The 23,123-nt window shown below is 51.5% G+C and overlaps 1 protein-coding gene across 4 annotated transcripts; it reads right to left on the bottom strand.

Moving 5' to 3' along the window:
* Positions 1-1,518: 1,518 nt before the first annotated feature.
* DAPL1 (death associated protein like 1) lies at positions 1,519-12,491 on the bottom strand. Of its 4 annotated transcripts, none has more exons than XM_043505154.1 (5): positions 12,322-12,491; positions 10,393-10,404; positions 8,313-8,400; positions 4,830-4,893; positions 1,519-1,801 (listed from the first exon to the last, which is right to left on the bottom strand). In XM_043505154.1, the coding sequence occupies exons 1-5, from the start codon at positions 12,377-12,379 to the stop codon at positions 1,682-1,684; spliced, it is 342 nt and encodes a 113-aa protein (XP_043361089.1). In that variant the 5' UTR covers positions 12,380-12,491; the 3' UTR covers positions 1,519-1,681. The 4 variants fall into 4 exon arrangements, with proteins under 4 accessions (XP_043361089.1, XP_043361090.1, XP_038277153.1 ...); XM_043505155.1 differs by lacking the exon at positions 12,322-12,491 and adding an exon at positions 11,227-11,392; XM_038421225.2 differs by lacking the exon at positions 10,393-10,404 and having other exon boundaries at positions 12,322-12,481.
* Between the last annotated feature and the right edge of the window lie 10,632 nt (positions 12,492-23,123).

The raw sequence follows: 23,123 nt of genomic DNA, 5'->3' as shown, positions 1-23,123 counted from the left end.
ACAACTTCTCTACTCCTAGCCAAATTTCAAAGTCCTTGCTCCAAAGCACAAAGGTGCTAGAGCTTTCTCAATGAAAGAGTTGTAAAAACTTTATTACATGAGCAAAACAAAAAATTTCCTCCTAACCTTGTTCTGAAAAAATGATTGAATAATTTTTGCTGAAATTAAAATACATATAATTTAGCATAAGGCAGACACCCAGGATGGAAGATTTCTGCCTAAATGGTTGAAGTCCAGCAAAGTTATAAGCAACTGAAAACAGGATCTTATAATGGAAAGTATAGGACAACCCTAAGTAGAGTCACTAACTGCCTGTGCCACCTATAATATATATTCTGAAGGTCAGGTAGTCACATTTTTAAATGTCTCAGATTATTTAATACAAAGTTATGTCCTGTCAGTGTTTACACTGAACCATTTTCCTCTAAAGCTTCCCAACATTGGTTCTACTGATGTTAGCAACCATGAGAACTGTAGTATAGAAAAAGAGTTGGCAGCCTTCCATTTTTTTAAGCCACCCAATTATCTGCTCAGAGCAAGTCTAGATGACATTGTGGTAGAGACACCACTGGTCAATCTACACTACCATCATTGCTACCAGAAGCAGAAAAATACCCCAGCATTGCAATGATGGGAAATCTTAAGGAAAACATCGTTGCTAACTAGTGTTGTTGTAGCCGTTTTGGTCCCAGGATATTAAATAGACACGGTGGGTGAGGTAATGTCTTTTATTGAACCAACTTTGGTTGGTGAGAGACAAGTTTTCGAACTTACAGAGATCTTTCCCAAGTCACCTGTCTAAGCCTGAAAGCTTGTCTCTCTCACCCACAGTTTTAAACTAGGCGACTGGTGGCATAACTACATTGACTAAAACTATTTTCAAAGACAACTTCTTAATACATCAATTACCAACAACATAGTTAGAGCCATGTTCCTGCAGTTCCTCTCCTCATACAACTATTATGAGGAGACTTTTTTAGAAACATGACGCAGACATCTAAGAACATTGGGACATGCTGTGGCCCAAAACTCCCATGCATGCAAGTAAGGAGGTACAAGGTGCTTAATCTCCTGTGCTGGCTACCCATATTATGGGGTGCAATGCTGGGAGTAGAATAAAGAAAAAACAGCCTCTACAGGACTACTACTTCCCACTCCCAACCCAACTGGGAGGGAGGAGAAGAGCTGTGCTGCGGAAATAATTTGTACCAACCCTACATCTTGGGCAAATTACTGCTTCACTACCCACCCCGGCACCAGATAGGGGCTGGGAACTGTGCTTCGGAGTCTGTTCCTGGAGCAGCACAACCCATTATCCTTTACACAGGACTTGTTATCAAGACATGAGTTAGCCCTACAGTGCAGGTAACAATCCTTTGCCAGTGTGGGGGATGGACTAGATAAAAGAAAACCATTTCTTTTCCAACTCAGATTTCTGTGATACGATTCTCTGAAAATTTCATGAAAAGATAGAAGATTCTAAAGTCAGGTGAATGAAGCCATGTAACAAGAAATTAATATACTTATGAAGTGTTTTATTGCCAAAATGGAAGAAAAATACAATACAGTTCAGACAGCAACTATTTCCCTATGTTTTGGTCCTTTTGCAAATAGCATGTAGTAGCAGATTGTGTTTAGACGAGCTTACTGTCAAGCAGACACGACTATTTTGCTTTATATCTTAACATTTCCGAGGTTGTTGGATGACGTAAATTCTTTTGGGCCATATATTCTTCTCCAGGGCTGGTTGTGGCTTTTGATGTGCCACTTGTGCTGCTGCTGCAGGAAATTTATGGCTGATCTGAAAGATTAAAAGAAAAAAAGTCACCACAGAAAAACACTTTTTTTGCGCTATTTCTCTGCTGAATTTCATCTTGACCAATCTTAAGTGTCTGCCACTGAAATGACCAGTATACACTGGAGACATAGCAGCTCCATGTATTTGACTAGCAGTGAAAGACTCCCACCTGGTTGTCACCAACTACACTACATACATACTAATGTCAAAGTTACTTCAGGATGGTTAACATGTAAATAAATGACTCAAAATAGAGAGAGAGAGAGAGACGACTATAAGGGTGCCAAACAGAGCCAATCAGCATTCCAACTGTTGTTAAAGTCACTCTAAATCTTTCCAAGTTCCAGTTGTTACAACACTAGCCCATTGTGATAACTGAGAACCTCTTCCCAATCCCGGAGAAAACTGCATGACTGAAGAATCTGGGAGGTCAGAGAGAGTGGAAGAAATGCTAAGTTAGAATAGAGGAGTTAGGAGATGGGGAGGAGAATGGAGAGCCATGTGTACTGCTAGTTTTAAAGAAAAGGAAAAAATAAAATCTGAGCTAATTTAATCTCTGATGTGATTTTGCTGAACATGTCCCACACCAGAGGTTTGATCCAATGAGTTAATGTTACATACAATATTTATATGCTGAAAATTTATTTAACTGAGGCTTCAGTAAGCACTAGGCAAAACTAAGAACAGAACTGTCTCAGGCTTAGGACTTTAATGACATCACGTGTTCGTGGAATACAAGCAGAATCTTTTAAATCATATGTAATGGGAGTGCAAGTTAAGAAGCAGCTTGTAAAATGGGTTCTCTCAAAATGTGTAACCTGCAAGTGGAGTCCTACAGTGGACCACCATGAAATGCACTGGATATTGCTGTGGATTGCAACCAAAACTGACAGGAAAGATGTCCCATTCATAGCAGTCTGACACAGAACTGCAGTACCATGGGAGTATCTGCAAAGGCAGAGGTCAGGAAACAGTACTGGAATCTCCAAAGTCTCACATTAGTCCTCAGCCACGATGGTGGCATGAGCTATTAGACAGTGCTGGGACAACTTCTGATGTATTATAGATTCAATAGATACTAAGGTCAGAAGGGACCATTGTGATCATCTAGTCTGACCTCCTGCACAGCGCAAGCCACAGAATCTCACCCACCCACTCCTACAAAAAAATCTCACCCATGTCTGAGCTACTGAAGTCCTCAAATCGTGGTTTAAAGACTTCAAGGAGCAGAGAAGCCTCCCTCAAGTCAACTATGCCCCATGCTACAGAGGAAAGCGAAAAACCTCCAGGGCGTCTTCCAATCTGCCCTGGAGGAAAATTCCTTCCCGACCCCAAAGATGGCGATCAGCTAAACCCTGAGCATATGGGCAAGATTCACCAGCCAGATACTACAGAAAATTCTTTCCTGGGTAACTCAGATCCCATCCATCTAATATCCCATCTCAGGCAATTAGTCCTATTTACCCTGAATATTTAAAGATCAATTACTTACCAAAATCCCATTATCCCATCATACCATCTCCTCCATAAACTTATCGAGTAGAATCTTAAAGCCAGATAGATCTTTTGCCCCCACTACTTCCCTTGGAAGGCTATTCCAAAACTTCACTCCTCTGATGGTTAGAAACCTTCGTCTAATTTCAAGTCTAAACTTCCTGGTGGCCAGTTTATACCCATTTGTTCTTGTGTCCACATTGGTGCTGAGCTGAAATAATTCCTCTCCCTCTCCTGTATTTATCCCTCTGATATATTTATAGAGAGCAATCATATCTCCCCTCAACCTTCTTTTAGTTAGGCTAAACAAGCCAAGCTCCTTAAGTCTCCTTTCATAAGACAAGTTTTCCATTCCTCGGATCATCCTAGTAGCCCTTCTCTGTACCTGCTCCAGTTTGAATTCATCCTTTTTAAACATGGGAGACCAGAACTGCACACAGTATTCTAGGTGAGGTCTCACCAGTGCCTTGTATAACGGTACTAAAACCTCCTTATCCCTACTGGAAATGCCTCTCCTGATGCATCCCAAAACCGCATTAGCTTTTTTCCCAGCCATATCACATTGGCAGCTCATAGTCATCCTATGATCAACCAATACTCCAAGGTCCTTCTCCTCTTCTGTTACTTCTAATTGATGCGTCCCCAACTTATAGCTAAAATTCTTGTTATTAATCCCTAAATACATAACCTTACACTTCTCACTATTAAATTTCATCCTATTACTATTAGTCCAGTTTACAAGGTCATCCAGATCCTCCTGTATAATATTCTGATCCTTCTCTGAATTGGCAATACCTCCCAGCTTTGTATCATCTGCAAACTTTATTAGCACACTCCCACTTTTTGTGCCAAGGTCAGTAATAAAAAGATTAAATAAGATTGTGTGTGATGCCCAAGTGGATCACCTGTGGCTGTTTTGCTGACACTGTCTTGACTTCCTTATGTCTATTTTGCTATAGCTTTGTTTGAAACTTATCAGGGCTGATGGGCACCTGTCCTTATAATGTTGTGAACTTCCCTCAGCTGTTTCATATGGGTGATCTCCTTGCTTGTGCAGGTAGACAACTTATCTGAGTTAAATTAATCTTGTGGTTAACACACAGGACTAGAATCCAGAAGATCTGGTTTTATTCCCAGCTCTGCCATTGACTTTCAGAGCCACCCTCAGTTATTTTTCCCAAGTTTTTAATAAATCTGAAATCAATGTGGCCCTTTTAAAAACTTCAAACTATATAGTGCCTTGTTATACCCAAAGTATTTGTGGTCTATTAACAGTCACAGTGGAGTACAGAAGAGTTCAAATTTACATCTTGGTAAACATTTTAGAAATATCATAGCCTCCATAGAAAAATAAAAACGTCTCAGCAATTGATTTGTAGAATAATTTTTTTCAATAGCTAGTTGAATCCAGGACATAGTCCCACATCCACTAAATTACAGCAGTTACAGTAAATCAATTTTATGTTATAACAGCTTGTCAGCATCTCTTTATAAGACTAAACAGGCATGTGTGCACTATTCCACTACATATACTTACTTTCTCCAGTGCATCGGCTAGTAAGACACCCATATTTTGCATTTTTGTAACACTAACAATTGAGCTGCAAAGCAAAAGATAGATTTTTTTCAGGATTTTTGTCTCCACAAATGACTTAAAAGAAACTTTGAGAATAAAAGTAAGGATATAAACAGCCTTTGTGATTCAGCTGTAACTTTGCTCTATGATATAGGGGAAAAAAGTAAGAGTTTACAATCATCTTCCTACAATTGCCAGGTACACAATCTTCCCTCTCAATTTGTACTTGGTAACAGGAAACTAGAAACAAGATAATACTTTTCCATGGTGCCTGATCCCCCAGAAGGGATGATGAGGAATAAATTTCTTTGTATGTTGCTGGGTAGTTTCACCGATACCTAGAAATGTTTCAGGAAGTCACAAGGTCTACACTTCAATACCCTCAGTTTAAATTTTTACTCTTCTCCCTCCCACCCACCCACCCCCCCATCTCAAAACTGGGTCCATTATTATGGAAAACATTACTAATATTTTTAGAACTAAAAAATAAAAAGGTCCACTTTAATTTGAAAATAGGTCTATTGTCAAGCTCAGATTACTTTTACATCAGAAAACTTATGGTTTGCATTTTTCCAAAGCATAGACATTTTATCAAGATTCAAATTAAACCAAGATTTGGAGGCTGTGAAGTCATATGTCGTTAAATGGCAACAATATTGGTGAAATTGTCCAAAATAAATAAATAAATAAATAAATAAGGATTTCACACAGATTTGATGATACTAAAGTTTATCAGAAAATGCACGTATCTGAAGCCTTTTCACTCGAGTCTACAGTGTTCCCATTTGCAGAGACATCCATCAGAGGAAGACTAGAACTTATTATTTGTCTGTTGCTACCTATATAGAACTAGCCACGTTAAGACAATTCTCACCTGAACAGGATGATGCAACTACAGCTAGGTTTGTTTATTCTGTAGATGCAGCAGTAACAAGTGAACTTCCCAATGGTGAATTTAAAATACTTCAACAAATAGACATACCAACCAAGAACCAGATCCTACTTACCCTCTGAGACTGCAAATTCCAGGGAGACTAATCACAGTAGAAAGTTACACAATTAGGCCCCTAAGTTATCTGCCATTAATTTTTTTTTTTTTTAACTTTCACCTACTAAAGATATTTAAAATAGTCATTCTCTAGAAAGATTTTAAATGGTGAAATTTAGGGAAATTGCATGAATGTATTTCTCATGAAAGATGTCTAACAGTTGAAGTCCTCTTTTAACATGACATATACATCACAGTTGCTGTTGCCCTACAACTGGGCCAAACCCTGACCTGGAGAGGCCACCTTTATCATGAATAGTCCCATCTCCAAAGCCGCTTCAGTCTCTTGGCTAAGACTGCCAACCTGAGTGTCCGCTGTGATGGGACACCTGTTATGAGTCCAGTAGGAGCTAGACTCAGGACAAACTCAATTAATGTAGGCCACTTTACAGGTGTCAAATGGTAGTGATTATATCACCACCCACCTGAGCCACATTTGAACCAGTGATCTAGAGGGTAAAGACTCCCTAAGATATTATCAGCACTCCAAGCCACACTGTCCTCCCGTTTCCCTAAATCACAGGATTATTCTCTGTGAATGAGAGACAGTCTTTGCTCCATTTATTATGACGTTTAAGTTTCCTGAACAAGTTAACATGTATGCATTATGAAACAGCTACTTTAAAATGTTTTATAGTTTTTATTGATAAAAAATGAGACCTCTTATTTGTAGCTTTTACATAATTACATTTTGAAAATAAAGTTCACTATCCCCTGCATAAAATATACTCCAGTAATTATTTATTTCTTTCCAGTTTCTAATGGATTTTATAATTAGCTCCGTTTACTAGTTTTGTGTGCCAGAATCAATGCTGTCACCTCAGCCCAGTTCCAGGAATAGTATTTTAGTTCAAGGTCTTCAGAGCCAGCAAGGGAAGTGCAGTGCTGATTTCTGTGGGTCTGCCAAAACAATTAGGAGCAATTTGTTCCTCAGCTTTGAGAGCAGCAGGCGGGGGGGAGGAGAACAAAACAAAATCTATAATTTAGAGGATTTTAAAAGAGATCAGATTTAGTGCCAAAACTTGGGTTTAAATTGCCAGGTCAGCCACAGACTTCCTATGTCACCTTGGACAAGTCTCTCTGGGCTTAGGGTATGATATCTCTTAGGGTACGTCTACGCTGCAGCTGGAAGGTGTGATTCCCAGTGTGGGTAGGCAGACTCACACAACTCAGTTTGAGCTAGCAAGCTAAATATAGCGCTGTGGATGTTGCCACACGGGCAGCAGTCTGGGCTAGTGGCCAGAGCCAGGGGGTTGTGTGGGCTTGGACCTGGGTGGCTACCACCACCAGTTCCAGCTGTGGTAGATTCTTCCTGTGCTGTCACAGTGGAGGACATTTGTAAGGCTGCCTTCCAAGAACTCTGTACTAAGCTAGGACTTACAAGGTATGCTAGGAACAGGACTGGGGTGGAAGAGACATTCTGGGGACAGGGCTACAACATACAGCTCTGTGGGCCATATGGCAGCCTCAGGAAGCTATTGTAACATAGATAGCCCCCAGGGCTGTCTAAGGTACAGTGGGGGCCACTCCAGCCCCTGGAACAGCCCAGGGTCAGGAGGGTGCTTAAAGCCACCTCAGCCCCATTTCCCTCCAAATGCACCCATTGTTTCAGGGAAAGGAAGACAAGATCAGATTTTCTAATATTAAAAACCACTGAAAAAAGAAACAGATTTATAGAGTTATAGATGCTAAAGCCAGAAGGAACCATTAGATTGTCTAGACTGACAACTTCTATGTCACAAGCCACTAAATTTATTAAAGTTATGCTTGTATTGGAGACCAATAACTTGTGTTTGGTTAAAGCTTAATTTGTGTTTTGGGTAAACCATAATTTCCAGAAAGGCATCTAGTTAATCTGAAGACATCAAGAGATGGAGAATCCACCATTTCTCTTAATAGTTGATTCCAGTGACCACCATCCCTGTTAAAAACAATTGTGCCCTATTTCTAATTTGAATTTGTCTGGGTTCAGCTTCCAAAAATTGGTTCTTGTTACGTTTTTCTTCTCTAGATTAAAAGGGTATTTAGTACCTGAAATTTTATCCCTATGAAGGTTCTTATGCATCATAATCAACTTACCTCTCTTCTTTTTGTTAAACTAAACAGATTGAGGTCTTTATGTCTCTCATTTGAAGGCAGGCATTTTCTCCAGCCCCCTAATCATTTAAAATAAACAGTTTTTTAAAAGGAGACTATAAAGAAGCAAAAATGGGTACAATCCAATTATTTTTCTTTTCAGATTACCTTCAAATCTGCCTTTCATTTGTATACTGCAGTGTTTAGTGCTTGCTAATTGCACTGTTCAAAGCTGCAAAGCTTTATTCTTTTTGGAAATCTGATCCAACTTGCTGTTGATGTTTCAGGGTAAAATTAAGGCATAACTGCAGATGAAATACCTTGTCTTCTCTTTTCCAGGGTTCTTGGGATTTTTCTCAACAACTCCATTTTCTTCCTTTTTGGAAACTCTCCTATTTCCAGATTTGACTGTTAGAAAACAATTTACACTGTGTGAATAGCTTAAACAGCTACAGAACTGTTCATCACAAGGTTGATTTAATTTTGTTTTACCAAAACCCCCCCAAAAAACTGCACAACATATACTCAGGAAAATATAGTAATAAGATAAAAGATTAACTCTCAAGAGAGAGTTTGAACTCTCCGTATGGTTCTTCTGCAGTGTGGGTGGAAGTCGAAAACAAAAATGAGCCCCAGAGAACCACCCAAGATTATCTATAGACTACAACATGACCAGAGTAAGTTCAAGCTATTGCAATCTTAAAATAAAATAATAATAATAATAAAATAATAATAATAATAATAATAAAAAATCATATTCTTCGGAATAGAAACTATACTAGTTCTAAAATTTGGCTGCCCTCATGCATTCCTTCTGTAAGATATTGGATGCAATTGTTTATACATTTTTTTTTTTTAAAAGTAGAGTCCTTCTACATCAGTTTTCAACACAGCATATGACTAATAACAGGAAGTTTGTTTACATGATTTACTCAAGATACCCCAGAATAAAATTGTGTGCATAGTACAAGTTATAATGCAGATAGGAATCAACTGCATATTTACCATGCACTAGTGTTCTTTCAAGCTTAATTATAATTTATTAAAATGCCTGCCAATCACAAAACCAATTAGTACTAATTAAGCTACAGATGACCTAACAATGACAATTTAAGTGTTGAACAATGTCAGACAAATTCAGCTTTTTGAAGGAGCATGTAAAGATATTTCAGATAACTTGTCAAAGCAAATACAAATATTCTTGTGCACAGGAAGAAGGTAAATTTTATAACTGTCAAAGTAAATAAGAACAAGCTGAATTAGATTTTTGGTTCATTTAATCTAGTTGTTTCATCTTATGGCAAGGCTCCTATTCTGCCCCCCCCTTTAAAAAAAAAAAAAAAAAAAAAAACCAGCCAAGACAAGAGTTTCTTTCAGATCTATAGTTTTTTGGGGATGGCACAAGCAGGAAAGGAAAATACTGGAGGTGCCCAAAATCAGATCTGAATCTAAATCCAAATTATGTGGTTTGCACCTATCTCTAGAAATATACAATAAGCATTTGTAAATCACATATTTTGACAGTAGGATACACAATTTTCATTTCAGAGTGGTAGCCATGTTATTCTGTATCAGCAAAAAACAAAACAAACACATGCACCACAACCACCACCACCATCACCACAAACACCCAAGGAGTCCTTGTGGCACCTTAGAGACTAACAAATTTATTTGGGCCCAAGCTTTCGTGGGCTAAAACCCACTTCAGCAGATGCATGCAGTGGAAAATACAGTAGGAAGAGAGAGAGATATACACATTATATATATACACACACACCCCCCACATGAAAAAATGGGTGTTGCCATACCAACTGTAACGAGACTAATCAATTAAGGTGGGCTATTATCAGCAGGAGGGAAAAAAAAAAAAAACCTTTTGTAGTCATTGGTCTTCATTTAAAAGAAGCTCTTGAACATAACTTTATATTTAACCAAAAACTGCAGAACTTTTATTATGTGGAATTAGTGCACATTGGGGCAGCTATAAAGTACTAATTAGAACAAACTTTTCCGAAGTACAGTAGGTCTTCGCACAATTAGCTAATGTACACAGGGATTAGTTAATGTTTGTACAACTTTGAATATTTAAAGCACCAAATAAATGCCAACTGCTTGAAAGGAGACATTATAGTACCACATTAATGATCTTCAGGTTATGTGAACAAAGGCACCATCTAACATGACATCTCAGAGTACCTATTTGTTTCCTGTTATATGCTGAAAAAGAAGACAAATTCATAGTTATTTAAATGCATCAATCACATTTTTTTGTTATTCCTTTATATCACATTCCTGAGTAAGTTTATCATCACTCTGCTCCTCCTCTCAGAGTTGCCACAATCCAGTGTTTGAGTTTCAATTCAGGACTGTGGAACGGATTATGAAGTCCCAAACACTCACGTGTGATTTCACCTGATAAACAAGAGATCCATGAGAAAGAAACAGCTTGCATTTACAGACAAGTATTACTCAAAATTTATACAGCAGCTATAAAAGTACTATACCCTTCAAACAAGGAGTGGAATGCACTGCCTGTCACAGAGAGTTTGCAATCCAAGGCCTCAATCCTGAAATCAGAATGTCACAGATGGATTCTTATCCCAACAATGGGTTCCACTGAAATCACTGAGGTGCTGCAGAGGTACAAGTATCCACTTGTGCAGACTAGATTGCAGGCTCCAGGCCTTCTACTGCCATTATTGCATTTTAAAGGATACTACAGCTACAGAGAGGTGTTGCTAAAATGTTAAGGGCCCAATTCTGTAGATGTAGCTCAGGCACATGCCCATGGACTTTAGTGCAAGCTTTGGCTTTGCAAAATCTAGGTTATAATTTTGTAAAATAATCCAGAAAGTGGCTGTAATTCCTTAAAGGGACATTGTCAAATTTGGAGAGTCTAAGTCATTGTATACCTTTCAGCCTCTCCACACACTCTTCATCAGTGTGAATTGTTAATTCACCTTTTTTTATTTTTAAAAGCTTAGTAAGTCTCTAAATAAAGAAAAATACAAACCAGCAGACTGGGACTCAAAAGGGATGAAAGCTCTTGTTAAGACACCAGAGTCAGGGGCTCAGGACTGAGTCTATTCCCAGCTCTGCTTAAGAGCTGGTATGCAATGCAATCTATGCAATCTAAAACCACATTTTTAAAACAGCTGCTAGTTTTGGATGCCTGCACCACAGCCTGCTTCTCAAAACAGGGACCCAAAATAACCCAATCACTTCAAAAAGTATCTGCTGCACTCCCTGACATAATACTTCCTTCCATCCTCACAGGAGCAAGTCCACTCCGACTTGTAAAAACAATGGACTCCTTGTTGTTTTTGCCGATACAGACGAACACGGCTACCACTCCGAATTCGGATCTGTAATGCACTTCGGGATTCTCAAATAGAAAGATCTGTAGAAGTCGAATCTGGTTGTTAACATCATCAGGAGAAACCCCAGGGTAGCAGCAAACCCGCGTGAACACAGGAGGCGGAGGAAAGCGTGAGCGTGGGTCTTTCCAGAAGCGAGTGGGGAATCACGACAGAGTTTCCCCGATACCCTGTCAGGCGCTCCCATTGGCGGTGTTACACCCCCGCTCCCTCGGGGGAGCTGCAGCAACCGCCCCAAAGGAAGCAGCCGCGCAGAGCTGGTCATGGGGCCGGATTGTGCCGAAGGGCGGCTAGAGGCAGGGAGAATTGCCCGGCCAGGCAGAGTTTGAACGTCAGGTCTGCGCGAAGGCCAAGAAGGGGGAGGGGGGCGAGAGTCTCATCCCTGGCTCGCTGCATCCCCGGCGCTGCACAACGCGAAGGGGGTCCCACCCACGGGAACACATTACACAATGAGGCGAGGGGGGTGTCTGCGGAGAGAGAGAGACCCCCCCACCCCCACGGGAACACATTACACAATGAGGCGGGGGGGGTGTCTGCGGAGAGAGAGAGACCCCCCCACCCCCACGGGAACACATTACACAATGAGGTGGGGGGGGTGTCTGCGGAGAAAGAGAGAGAGAGACCCCCCCACCCCCACATTACACAATGAGGCGGGGGGGTGTCTGCGGAGAGAGAGAGACCCCCCACCCCCACGGGAACACATTACACAATGAGGCGGGGGGGGGTGTCTGCGGAGAGAGAGAGAGAGACCCCCACGGGAACACATTACACAATGAGGCGGGGGGGGTGTCTGCGGAGAGAGAGAGACCCCCCCACCCCCACGGGAGCATATTACGCGATCAGGCGCGCGCAGGCGTTTGTGTGCGTCCCCGTCCCCTTGAGCCAACCGCAACGGCGGGGAGCAGCCGCCAGAGCAAACCAAGCGGCTTCCTGGCTCAGCGGGGGCGCCTACCTGCCGGAGAGCGCCCGGCTTTCAGGGGGGCCGGCGAAGCGGACGCTTCCTTCGCCATGGCGGGGGGGGGGGTAAGTGCGGCCGGGCGGCAGCCAGTCGCGACGCTGCAGAGGCGAGCCCCAGCTAGGAGCAGGCGCCCGGCGCTCCCTTTTATGGAGGCAGGGCAGGGGTCCCGCCCGGGCAGCGCAGAGCAGCGGCGCGGTCGCGGCCAAGCCGTCGGGGGAGCGGCGGGAACGCGTGTGGGCGGCGCTGGCGGAAAGGAGCGGGAGCGGGAGCTTGAGGTGTGTTGGGGGGCAGCAGAGGAAGGGGCTGAGCGGTATAAGGGTGGGTACAGTGGGGATAGGAGAGGAAGGGGGTGCAGTAGAGGGCTGAGGGGTGGGTACAGTGTGGGGTAGGAGAGGAAGGGGGTGCAGTAGAGGGCTGAGGGGTGGGTACAGTGGGGATAGGAGAGGAAGGGGGTGCAGTAGAGGGCGAGGGGTGGGTACAGTGGGGATAGGAGAGGAAGGGGTGCAGTAGAGGGCTAGGGGTGGTACAGTGGGGGATAGGAGAGGAAGGGGGTGCAGTAGAGGGCTGAGGGGTGGGTACAGGGGATAGGAGAGGAAGGGGGTGCAGTAGAGGGCTGAGGGGTGGGTACAGTGGGGATAGGAGAGGAAGGGGGTGCAGTAGAGGGCTGAGGGGTGGGTACAGTGGGGGATAGGAGAGGAAGGGGGTGCAGTAGAGGGCTGAGGGTGGGTACAGTGGGGATAGGAGAGGAAGGGGGTGCGGTAGAGGGCTGAGGGGTGGGTACAGTGGGGATAGGAGAGGAAGGGGGTGCGGTAGAGGGCTGAGGGGTGGGTACAGTGGGGATAGGAGAGGAAGGGGGTGCGGTAGAGGGCTGAGGGGTGGGTACAGTGGGGATAGGTAGAGGAAGGGGGTGCAGTAGAGGGACTGAGGGTGGGTACAGTGTGGGGTAGGAGAGGAAGGGGGTGCAGTAGAGGGCTGAGGGGTGGGTACAGCGGGGATAGGAGAGGAAGGGGGTGCAGTAGAGGGCTGAGGGGTGGGTACAGTGGGGGATAGGAGAGGAAGGGGGTGCAGTAGAGGGCTGAGGGGTGGGTACAGTGGGGGATAGGAGAGGAAGGGGGTGCAGTAGAGGGCTAGGGGTGGGTACAGTGGGGATAGGAGAGGAATTGGGTGCAGTAGAGGGCTGAGGGGTGGGTACAGTGGGGGATAGGAGAGGAGGGGGGTGCAGTAGAGGGCTGAGGGGTGGGTACAGTGTGGGGTAGGAGAGGAAGGGGGTGCGGTAGAGGGCTGAGGGGTGGGTACAGTGGGGATAGGAGAGGAAGGGGGTGCAGTAGAGGGCTGAGGGGTGGGTACAGTGTGGGGGTAGGAGAGGAAGGGGGTGCAGTAGAGGGCTGAGGGGTGGGTACAGCGGGGATAGGAGAGGAAGGGGTGCAGTAGAGGGCTGAGGGGTGGGTTCCAGTGTGCTGTAGGGAGAGTAAGGGGGGGCAGTAGAGGGGCTGAGGGGTGGGTACAGTGGGGATAGGAGAGGAAGGGGGTGCATTAGAGGGCTAGGGGTGGGTACAGTGGGGGATGGAGAGGGGGCAAAGGGGGTGCAGTAGAGGGCTGAGGGGTGGGTACAGTGGGGATAGGAAAGAGGAAGGGGTGCGGTTAGAGGGCCTGAGGGGTGGTACAGTGGGGATTAGGAGAGGAAGGGGGTGCAGTAGAGGGCTGAGGGGTGGTACAGTGGGGATAGGAGAGGAAGGTGTTGCAGTAGAGGGCTGAGGGGTGGGTACATCGGGGATAGGAGAGGAAGGGGGTGCAGTAGAGGGCTAGGGGTGTGTACAGTGGGGATAGGAGAGGAAGGGGGTGTGCAGTAGGGGCTGAGGGGTGGGTACAGTGGTGTGATAGGAGGAGGAAGGGGTGTGCAGTAGAGGGCTGAGGGGTGGGTACAGTGGGGATAGGAGAGGAAGGGGTGCGGTAGAGGGCTGAGGGGTGGGTACAGTGGGGATAGGAGAGGAAGGGGGTGCGGTAGAGGGCTGAGGGGGTGGGTACAGTGGGGATAGGAGAGGAAGGGGGTGCAGTAGAGGGCTGAGGGGTGGGTACAGTGGGGGTAGGAGAGGAAGGGGGTGCGTAGAGGGCTGAGGGTGGGTACAGCGGGGATAGGAGAGGAAGGGGGTGCAGTAGAGGGCTGAGGGGTGGGTACAGGGGGATAGGAGAGGAAGGGGTGCGGTAGAGGGCTGAGGGGTGGGTACAGGTGGGTAGGAGAGGAAGGGGGTGCAGTAGAGGGCTGAGGGGTGGGTACAGGGGATAGGAGAGGAAGGGGGTGCAGTAGAGGGCTAGGGGTGGGTACAGTGTGGGGTAGGAGAGGAAGGGGGTGCAGTAGAGGGCTGAGGGGTGGGTACAGCGGGGATAGGAGAGGAAGAGGGTGCGGTAGAGGGCTGAGGGGTGGGTACAGTGGGGGATAGGAGAGGAAGGGGGTGCAGTAGAGGGCTGAGGGGTGGGTACAGTGTGGGGTAGGAGAGGAAGGGGGTGCAGTAGAGGGCTGAGGGGTGGGTACAGTGGGGGGTGGGGTAGGAGAGGAAGGGGGTGCAGTAGAGGGCTGAGGGGTGGGTACAGTGGGGATAGGAGAGGAAGGGGGTGCAGTAGCGGGCTGAGGGGTGGGTACAGTGGGGGATAGGAGAGGAAGGGGGTGCGGTAGAGGGCTGAGGGGTGGGTACAGTGGGATAGGAGAGGAAGGGGGGTGCAGTAGAGGGCTGAGGGGTGGGTACAGTGTGGGGTAGGCGAGGAAGGGGGTGCAGTAGAGGGCTGAGGGGTGGGTACGTGGGGGATAGGAGAGGAAGGGGGTGCAGTAGAGGGCTGAGGGGTGGGTACAGTGGGGATAGGAGAGGAGGGGGTGCAGTAGAGGGCTAGGGGTGGGTACAGTGGGGGATAGGAGAGGAAGGGGGTGCAGTAGAGGGCTGAGGGGTGGGTACAGTGGGGATAGGAGAGGAAGGGGGTGCGGTAGAGGGCTCTGAGGGGGTGGGTACAGTGGGGTAGGAGAGGAAGGGGGTGCGGTAGAGGGCTGAGGGGTGGGTAGGAGAGGAAGGGGGTGCAGTAGAGGGTGGGGGTGGGTACAGCGGGGATAGGAGAGGAAGGGGGTGCAGTAGAGGGCTAGGGGTGGGTACAGTGGGGTAGGAGAGGAAGGGGGTGCAGTAGCGGGCTGAGGGGTGGGTACAGTGGGGATAGGAGAGGAAGGGGGTTGCAGTAGAGGGCTGAGGGGTGGGTACAGTGGGGGATAGGAGAGGAAGGGGGTGCGGTAGAGGGCTGAGGGGTGGGTACAGTGGGGATAGGAGAGGAAGGGGGTGCGGTAGAGGGCTGAGGGGTGGTACAGTGGGGAGAGGAGAGGAAGGGGGTGCAGTAGAGGGCTGGGGGTGGGTACAGTGTGGGGTAGGAGAGGAAGGGGGTGCAGTAGAGGGCTGAGGGGTGGGTACAGTGGGGGATAGGAGAGGAAGGGGGTGCAGTAGAGGGCTAGGGGGTGGGTACAGTGGGGGATAGGAGAGGAAGGGGTGCAGTAGAGGGCTAGGGGTGGGTACAGTGTGGGGTAGGAGAGGAAGGGGCGTGCAGTAGAGGGCTGAGGGGTGGGTACAGTGGGGATAGGAGAGGAAGGGGGTGCAGTAGAGGGCTGAGGGGTGGGTACAGTGGGGTAGGAGGAGGGAAGGGGGTTGCAGTAGAGGGCTGAGGGGTGGGTACAGCGGGGATAGGAGAGGAAGGGGGGCAGTAGAGGGATAGGGGGTGGTACAGTGGGGATAGGAGAGGAAGGGGGCTGTAGAGGGCTGAGGGGTGGGTACAGTGGGGATAGGAGAGGAAGGGGGTGCAGTAGCGGGCTGAGGGGTGGTTACAGGGGGGATAGGAGAGGAAGGGGGTGCAGTAGAGGGCTGAGGTGGGTACAGTGGGGGTAGGAGGGAAGGGGGTGCAGTAGAGGGCTGAGGGGTGGGTTACAGTGGGGGGGATAGGAGAGGAAGGGGTGCAGTAGAGGGCTGAGGGGTGGGTACAGTGTGGGGTAGGAGAGGAAGGGGGTGCAGTAGAGGGCGGTGGGGGGTGGGTAACCGCGGGGGAGGAGAGGAAGGGGGTGCGTAGAGGGCTGAGGGGTGGGTACAGTGGGGATAGGAGGAGAAGGGGGTGCAGTAGAGGGCTGAGGGGTGGGTACAGTGGGGATAGGAGAGGAAGGGGGTGCAGTAGAGGGCTGAGGGGTGGGTACAGTGGGGGATAGGAGAGGAAGGGGTGCAGTAGAGGGCTGAGGGGTGGGTACAGTGGGGATAGGAGAGGAAGGGGGTGCAGTAGAGGGGTAGGGTGGGTACAGTGGGGGATAGGAGAGGAAGGGGGTGCAGTAGAGGGGAGGGGGGGGTACAGGGGGGGATAGGAGAGGAAGGGGGTGCGGTATAGAGGGCTGAGGGGTGGGTACAGTGGGGATAGGAGAGGAAGGGGTGCGGTATAGAGGGTGAGGGGTGGGTACAGTTGTGGGGTAGGAGAGGAAGGGGGTGCAGTAGAGGGCTGAGGGTGGTACAGCGGGGATAGGAGAGGAAGGGGGTGCAGTAGAGGCTAGGGGTGGGACAGTGGGGATAGGAGAGGAAGGGGGTGCAGTAGAGGGCTGGGGGGTGGGTTACAGTGGGGATAGGAGAGGAAGGGGGTGGTGTAGAGGGCTGAGGGGTGGGTACAGTGGGGGATAGGAGAGGAAGGGGTGGGTAGGGGTTAGAGGGCTGAGGGGTGGGTACAGGGGGATAGGAGAGGAAGGGGGTGCGGTAGAGGGCTGAGGGGTGGGTACAGTGGGGATAGGGAGAGGGAAGGGGGTGCGTAGAGGGCTGAGGGGGTGGGTACAGTGTGGGGGTAGGAGAGGAAGGGGGTTGCAGTAGAGGGCTGAGGGGTGGGGTACAGCGGGGATAGGAGAGGAAGGGGGTGCAGTAGAGGGTAGGGGTGGGTACTGTGGGGATAGGAGAGGAAGGGGGTGCAGTAGAGGGCTGAGGGGTGGGTACAGTGTGGGGTAGGAGAGGAAGGGGGTGCAGTAGAGGGCTGAGGGGTGGGTACAGTGGGGATAGGAGAGGAAGGGGGTGCAGTAGGGGCTGAGGGGGTGGGTACAGTGGGGATAGGAGAGGAAGGGGGTGCAGTAGAGGGCTGAGGGGTGGGTACAGGGGGGATAGGAGAGGAAGGGGGGTGCAGTAGAGGGCTGAGGGGTGGGTACAGTGGGGATAGGAGAGGAAGGGGGTGCGTAGTAGAGGGCTGAGGGGGGTTACAGTGGGGATAGGAGAGGAAGGGGGTGCCAGTAGAGGGCTGAGGGGTGGGTACAGTGGGGATAGGAGAGGAAGGGGGTGCGGTAGAGGGCTGAGGGGTGGGTACGTGGGGGAAGGAAGGGGGGGTGCGGTAGAGGGGCTGAGGGGTGGGTACAGTGGGGTAGGAGAGGAAGGGGGTGCAGTAGAGGGCGAGGGTGGGTACAGTGTGGGGTAGGAGAGGAAGGGGGTGCAGTAGAGGGCTGAGGGGTGGGTACAGAGGGGATAGGAGAGGAAGGGGGTGCAGTAGAGGGCTAGGGGTGGGTACAGGGGGGTAGGAGAGGAAGGGGGTGCAGTAGAGGGAGGGGTGGTACAGTGGGGATAGGAGAGGAAGGGGGTGCGGTAGTAGAGGGCTGAGGGGTGGGTACCGGGGGGATAGGAGAGGAAGGGGGTGCAGTAGAGGGCTAGGGTGGGTACAGTGGGGGATAGGAGAGGAAGGGGGTGCAGTAGAGGGCTGAGGGGTGGGTACAGGGGGGATAGGAGAGGAAGGGGGTGCAGTAGAGGGCTGAGGGGTGGGTTACAGTGGGGGATAGGAGAGGAAGGGGGTGCAAGTAGAGGGCTAGGGGTGGTACAGTGGGGGATAGGAGAGGAAGGGGGTGCAGTAGAGGGCTGGAGGGGTGGGGTACAGTGGGGGATAGGAGAGGAAGGGGGTGCGTGTAGAGGGCTGAGGGGTGGGTACAGTGGGGATAGGAGAGGAAGGGGTGCGGTAGAGGGCTGAGGGGTGGGTACAGTGGGGATAGGAGAGGAAGGGGGTGCAGTAGAGGCTGAGGGGTGGGTACAGTGGGGGATAGGAGAGGAAGGGGGTGCGGTAGAGGGCTGAGGGTGGGTACAGTGGGGGATAGGAGAGGAAGGGGGTGCAGTAGAGGGCTAGGGGGGGGTACAGGGGGGATAGGAGAGGAAGGGGGTGCAGTAGAGGGCTATGAGGGGTGGGTACAGTGGGGATAGGAGAGGAAGGGGGTGCATAGAGGGCTGAGGGGTGGGTACAGTGTGGGGATAGGAGAGGAAGGGGGTGCGGTAGAGGGCTGAGGGGTGGGTACAGGGGGGATAGGAGAGGAAGGGGGTGCCGTAGAGGGCTGAGGGGTGGGTACAGTGGGGGATAGGAGAGGAAGGGGGTGCAGTAGAGGGCTGAGGGGTGGGTACAGTGGGGATAGGAGAGGGAAGGGGGTGCAGTAGAGGGCTAGGGGGGGTACGTGGGGGATAGGGAGGAAGGAAGGGGGGCAGTAGAGGGCTGAGGGGTGGGTACAGTGGGGTAGGAGAGGAAGGGGGTGCAGTAGAGGGCTAGGGGTGGGTACAGTGTGGGGTAGGAGAGGAAGGGGGTGCAGTAGAGGGCTGAGGGGTGGGTACAGTGGGGATAGGAGAGGAAGGGGGTGCAGTAGAGGGCTGAGGGGTGGGTACAGGGGGTAGGAGAGGAAGGGGGTGCAGTAGAGGGCTGAGGGGTGGGTACAGGGGGATAGGAGAGGAAGGGGGTGCAGTAGAGGGCTGGGGGGTGGGTACAGCGGGGATAGGAGAGGAAGGGGGTGCAGTAGAGGGGTGGGGTGGGTACAGCGGGGATAGGAGAGGAAGGGGGTGCAGTAGAGGGCAGGGGTGGGTACAGTGGGGATAGGAGAGGAAGGGGGTGCAGTAGAGGGCTGAGGGGTGGGTTACAGGGGGATAGGGAGGGAAGGGGTGCGGTAGAGGGCTGAGGGGTGGGTACAGTGGGGGATAGGAGAGGAAGGGGGGGGGTAGAGGGCTGAGGGGTGGGTACACGGGGATAGGAGAGGAAGGGGGTGCAGTAGAGGGCTGAGGGGTGGGTACGGGGGATAGGAGAGGAAGGGGGGCTGCAAGTAGAGGGCTGAGGGGTGGGTACAGCGGGGTAGGAGAGGAAGGGGGTGCAGTAGAGGGCTGAGGGGTGGGTACAGTGTGGGGGAGGAGAGGAAGGGGGTGCAGTAGAGGGCTGAGGGGTGGGTACAGTGTGGGGTAGGAGAGGAAGGGGGGTGCAGTAGAGGGCGAGGGGTGGGTACAGTGGGGGGTAGGAGAGGAAGGGGGTGCAGTAGAGGGCTGAGGGGTGGGTACAGTGGGGATAGGAGAGGAAGGGGGTGCAGTAGAGGGCTGCGGGGGGGTACAGTGGGGATAGGAGAGGAAGGGGGTGCAGTAGAGGGCTGAGGGGTGGGTACAGTGGGGATAGGAGAGGAAGGGGGTGCAGTAGAGGGCTGAGGGGTGGGTACAGTGGGGGATAGGAGAGGAAGGGGGTGCAGTAGAGGGCTGAGGGGTGGGTACAGTGGGGATAGGAGAGGAAGGGGGTGCAGTAGAGGCTGAGGCTGAGGGGTGGGTACAGTGGGGATAGGAGAGGAAGGGGGTGCAGTAGAGGGCTGAGGGGTGGGTACAGTGGGGATAGGAGAGGAAGGGGGTGCAGTAGAGGGCTGAGGGGTGGGTACAGTGGGGATAGGAGAGGAAGGGGGTGCAGTAGAGGGCTGAGGGGTGGGTACAGTGGGGATAGGAGAGGAAGGGGGTGCAGTAGAGGGCTGAGGGGTGGGTACAGTGGGGATAGGAGAGGAAGGGGGTGCAGTAGAGGGCTGAGGGGTGGGTACAGGTGGGGATAGGAGAGGAAGGGGGTGGGTAGAGGGCTGAGGGGTGGGTACAGTGGGGATAGGAGAGGAAGGGGGTGCAGTAGAGGGCTGAGGGGTGGGTACAGTGTGGGGATAGGAGAGGAAGGGGGTGCAGTAGAGGGCTGAGGGGTGGGTACAGCGGGGATAGGAGAGGAGGGGGTGCAGTAGAGGGCTAGGGGTGGGTACAGTGGGGATAGGAGAGGAAGGGGGTGCAGTAGAGGGCTGAGGGGTGGGTACAGTGGGGATAGGAGAGGAAGGGGGTGCAGTAGAGGGCTGAGGGGTGGGTACAGTGGGGATAGGAGAGGAAGGGGGTGCAGTAGAGGGCTGAGGGGTGGGTACAGTGGGGATAGGAGAGGAAGGGGGTGCAGTAGAGGGCTGAGGGGTGGGTACAGCGGGGATAGGAGAGGAAGGGGTGCAGTAGAGGGCTGAGGGGTGGGTACAGGGGGATAGGAGAGGAAGGGGGTGCAGTAGAGGGCTGAGGGGTGGGTACAGTGGGGATAGGAGAGGAAGGGGGTGCAGTAGAGGGCTGAGGGGTGGGTACAGTGGGGATAGGAGAGGAAGGGGGTGCAGTAGAGGGCTGAGGGGTGGGTACAGTGGGGATAGGAGAGGAAGGGGGTGCAGTAGAGGGCTGAGGGGTGGGTACAGTGGGGATAGGAGAGGAAGGGGGTGCAGTAGAGGGCTGAGGGGTGGGTACAGTGGGGATAGGAGAGGAAGGGGGTGCAGTAGAGGGCTGAGGGGTGGGTACAGTGGGGATAGGAGAGGAAGGGGGTGCAGTAGAGGGCTGAGGGGTGGGTACAGTGGGGGATAGGAGAGGAAGGGGGTGCAGTAGAGGGCTGAGGGGTGGGTACAGTGGGGATAGGAGAGGAAGGGGGTGCAGTAGAGGGCTGAGGGGTGGGTACAGTGGGGGATAGGAGAGGAAGGGGGTGCAGTAGAGGGCTGAGGGGTGGGTACAGTGGGGATAGGAGAGGAAGGGGGTGCGGTAGAGGGCTGAGGGGTGGGTACAGTGGGGATAGGAGAGGAAGGGGGTGCGTAGAGGGCTGAGGGGTGGGTACAGTGTGGGGTAGGAGAGGAAGGGGGTGCAGTAGAGGGCTGAGGGGTGGGTACAGTGGGGATAGGAGAGGAAGGGGGTGCAGTAGAGGGCTGGGGGTGGGTACAGTGGGATAGGAGAGGAAGGGGGTGCAGTAGAGGGCTGAGGGGTGGGTACAGTGGGGATAGGAGAGGAAGGGGGTGCGGTAGAGGGCTGAGGGGTGGGTACAGTGGGGATAGGAGAGGAAGGGGGTGCAGTAGAGGGCTGAGGGGTGGGTACAGTGGGGATAGGAGAGGAAGGGGGTGCGGTGGTAGAGGGCTGAGGGGTGGGTACAGTGGGGATAGGAGAGGAAGGGGGTGCGGTAGAGGGCTGAGGGGGTGGGTACAGTGGGGATAGGAGAGGAAGGGGGTGCAGTAGAGGGCTGAGGGTGGGTACAGGGGATAGGAGAGGAAGGGGGTGCAGTAGAGGGCTGAGGGGTGGGTACAGTGGGGATAGGAGAGGAAGGGGGTGCAGTAGAGGGCTGAGGGGTGGGTACAGGGGGGATAGGAGAGGAAGGGGGTGCAGTAGAGGGCTGAGGGGTGGGTACAGTGGGGATAGGAGAGGAAGGGGGTGCAGTAGAGGGCTGAGGGGTGGGTACAGTGGGGATAGGAGAGGAAGGGGGTGCAGTAGAGGGCTGAGGGGTGGGTACAGCGGGGATAGGAGAGGAAGGGGGTGCGGTAGAGGGCTGAGGGGTGGGTACAGCGGGGATAGGAGAGGAAGGGGGTGCGGTAGAGGGCTGAGGGGTGGGTACAGCGGGGATAGGAGAGGAAGGGGGTGCAGTAGAGGGCTGAGGGGTGGGTACAGGGGGATAGGAGAGGAAGGGGGGTGCAGTAGAGGGCTGAGGGGTGGGTACAGTGGGGATAGGAGAGGAAGGGGGTGCAGTAGAGGGCTGAGGGGTGGGTACAGTGGGGATAGGAGAGGAAGGGGGTGCAGTAGAGGGCTGAGGGGTGGGTACAGTGTGGGGTAGGAGAGGAAGGGGGTGCAGTAGAGGGCTGAGGGGTGGGTACAGTGGGGATAGGAGAGGAAGGGGGTGCGGTAGAGGGCTGAGGGGTGGGTACAGTGGGGATAGGAGAGGAAGGGGGTGCAGTAGAGGGCTGAGGGGTGGGTACAGTGGGGTAGGAGAGGAAGGGGGTGCGGTAGAGGGCTGAGGGGTGGGTACAGGGGGGATAGGAGAGGAAGGGGGTGCGGTAGAGGGCTGAGGGGTGGGTACAGTGGGGATAGGAGAGGAAGGGGGTGCAGTAGAGGGCTAGGGGTGGGTACAGTGGGGGATAGGAGAGGAAGGGGGTGCAGTAGAGGGCTGAGGGTGGGTACAGTGGGGATAGGAGAGGAAGGGGGTGCGGTAGAGGGCTGAGGGGTGGGTACAGTGGGGATAGGAGAGGAAGGGGGTGCGGTAGAGGGCTGAGGGGTGGGTACAGTGGGGATAGGAGAGGAAGGGGGTGCAGTAGAGGGCTGAGGGGTGGGTACAGTGGGGATAGGAGAGGAAGGGGGTGCAGTAGAGGGCTGAGGGGTGGGTACAGCGGGGATAGGAGAGGAAGGGGGTGCAGTAGAGGGCTGAGGGGTGGGTACAGTGGGGGTAGGAGAGGAAGGGGGTGCAGTAGAGGGCTGAGGGGTGGGTACAGTGTGGGGTAGGAGAGGAAGGGGGTGCAGTAGAGGGCTGAGGGGTGGGTACAGTGGGGATAGGAGAGGAAGGGGGTGCAGTAGAGGGCTGAGGGGTGGGTACAGTGGGGATAGGAGAGGAAGGGGGTGCAGTAGAGGGCTGAGGGGTGGGTACAGTGGGGATAGGAGAGGAAGGGGGTGCAGTAGAGGGCTGAGGGGTGGGTACAGTGGGGATAGGAGAGGAAGGGGGTGCAGTAGAGGGCTGAGGGGTGGGTA

Source organism: Dermochelys coriacea, chromosome 11 (assembly GCF_009764565.3).
Source record: "Dermochelys coriacea isolate rDerCor1 chromosome 11, rDerCor1.pri.v4, whole genome shotgun sequence".
Classification (NCBI taxonomy): domain Eukaryota; kingdom Metazoa; phylum Chordata; order Testudines; family Dermochelyidae; genus Dermochelys; species Dermochelys coriacea.
This window is presented reverse-complemented; position numbering and strand designations above follow the sequence as displayed.

What these genes read in the sequence shown, in the direction of transcription:
- DAPL1 (XM_043505154.1), bottom strand. Translation starts at nt 12,379, where the DNA reads ATGGCGAAGGAAGCGTCCGCTTCGCCGGCCCCCCTGAAAGCCGGGCGC. An exon ending in CCTGGAAAAGAGAAGACAAG is followed by an intron (nt 4,894 to 8,312) that starts GTATTTCATCTG and finishes TTTGCTTTGCAG; the next exon opens with CTCAATTGTTAGTGTTACAA. An exon ending in TAGCCGATGCACTGGAGAAA is followed by an intron (nt 1,802 to 4,829) that starts GTAAGTATATGT and finishes TTAATCTTTCAG; the next exon opens with ATCAGCCATAAATTTCCTGC.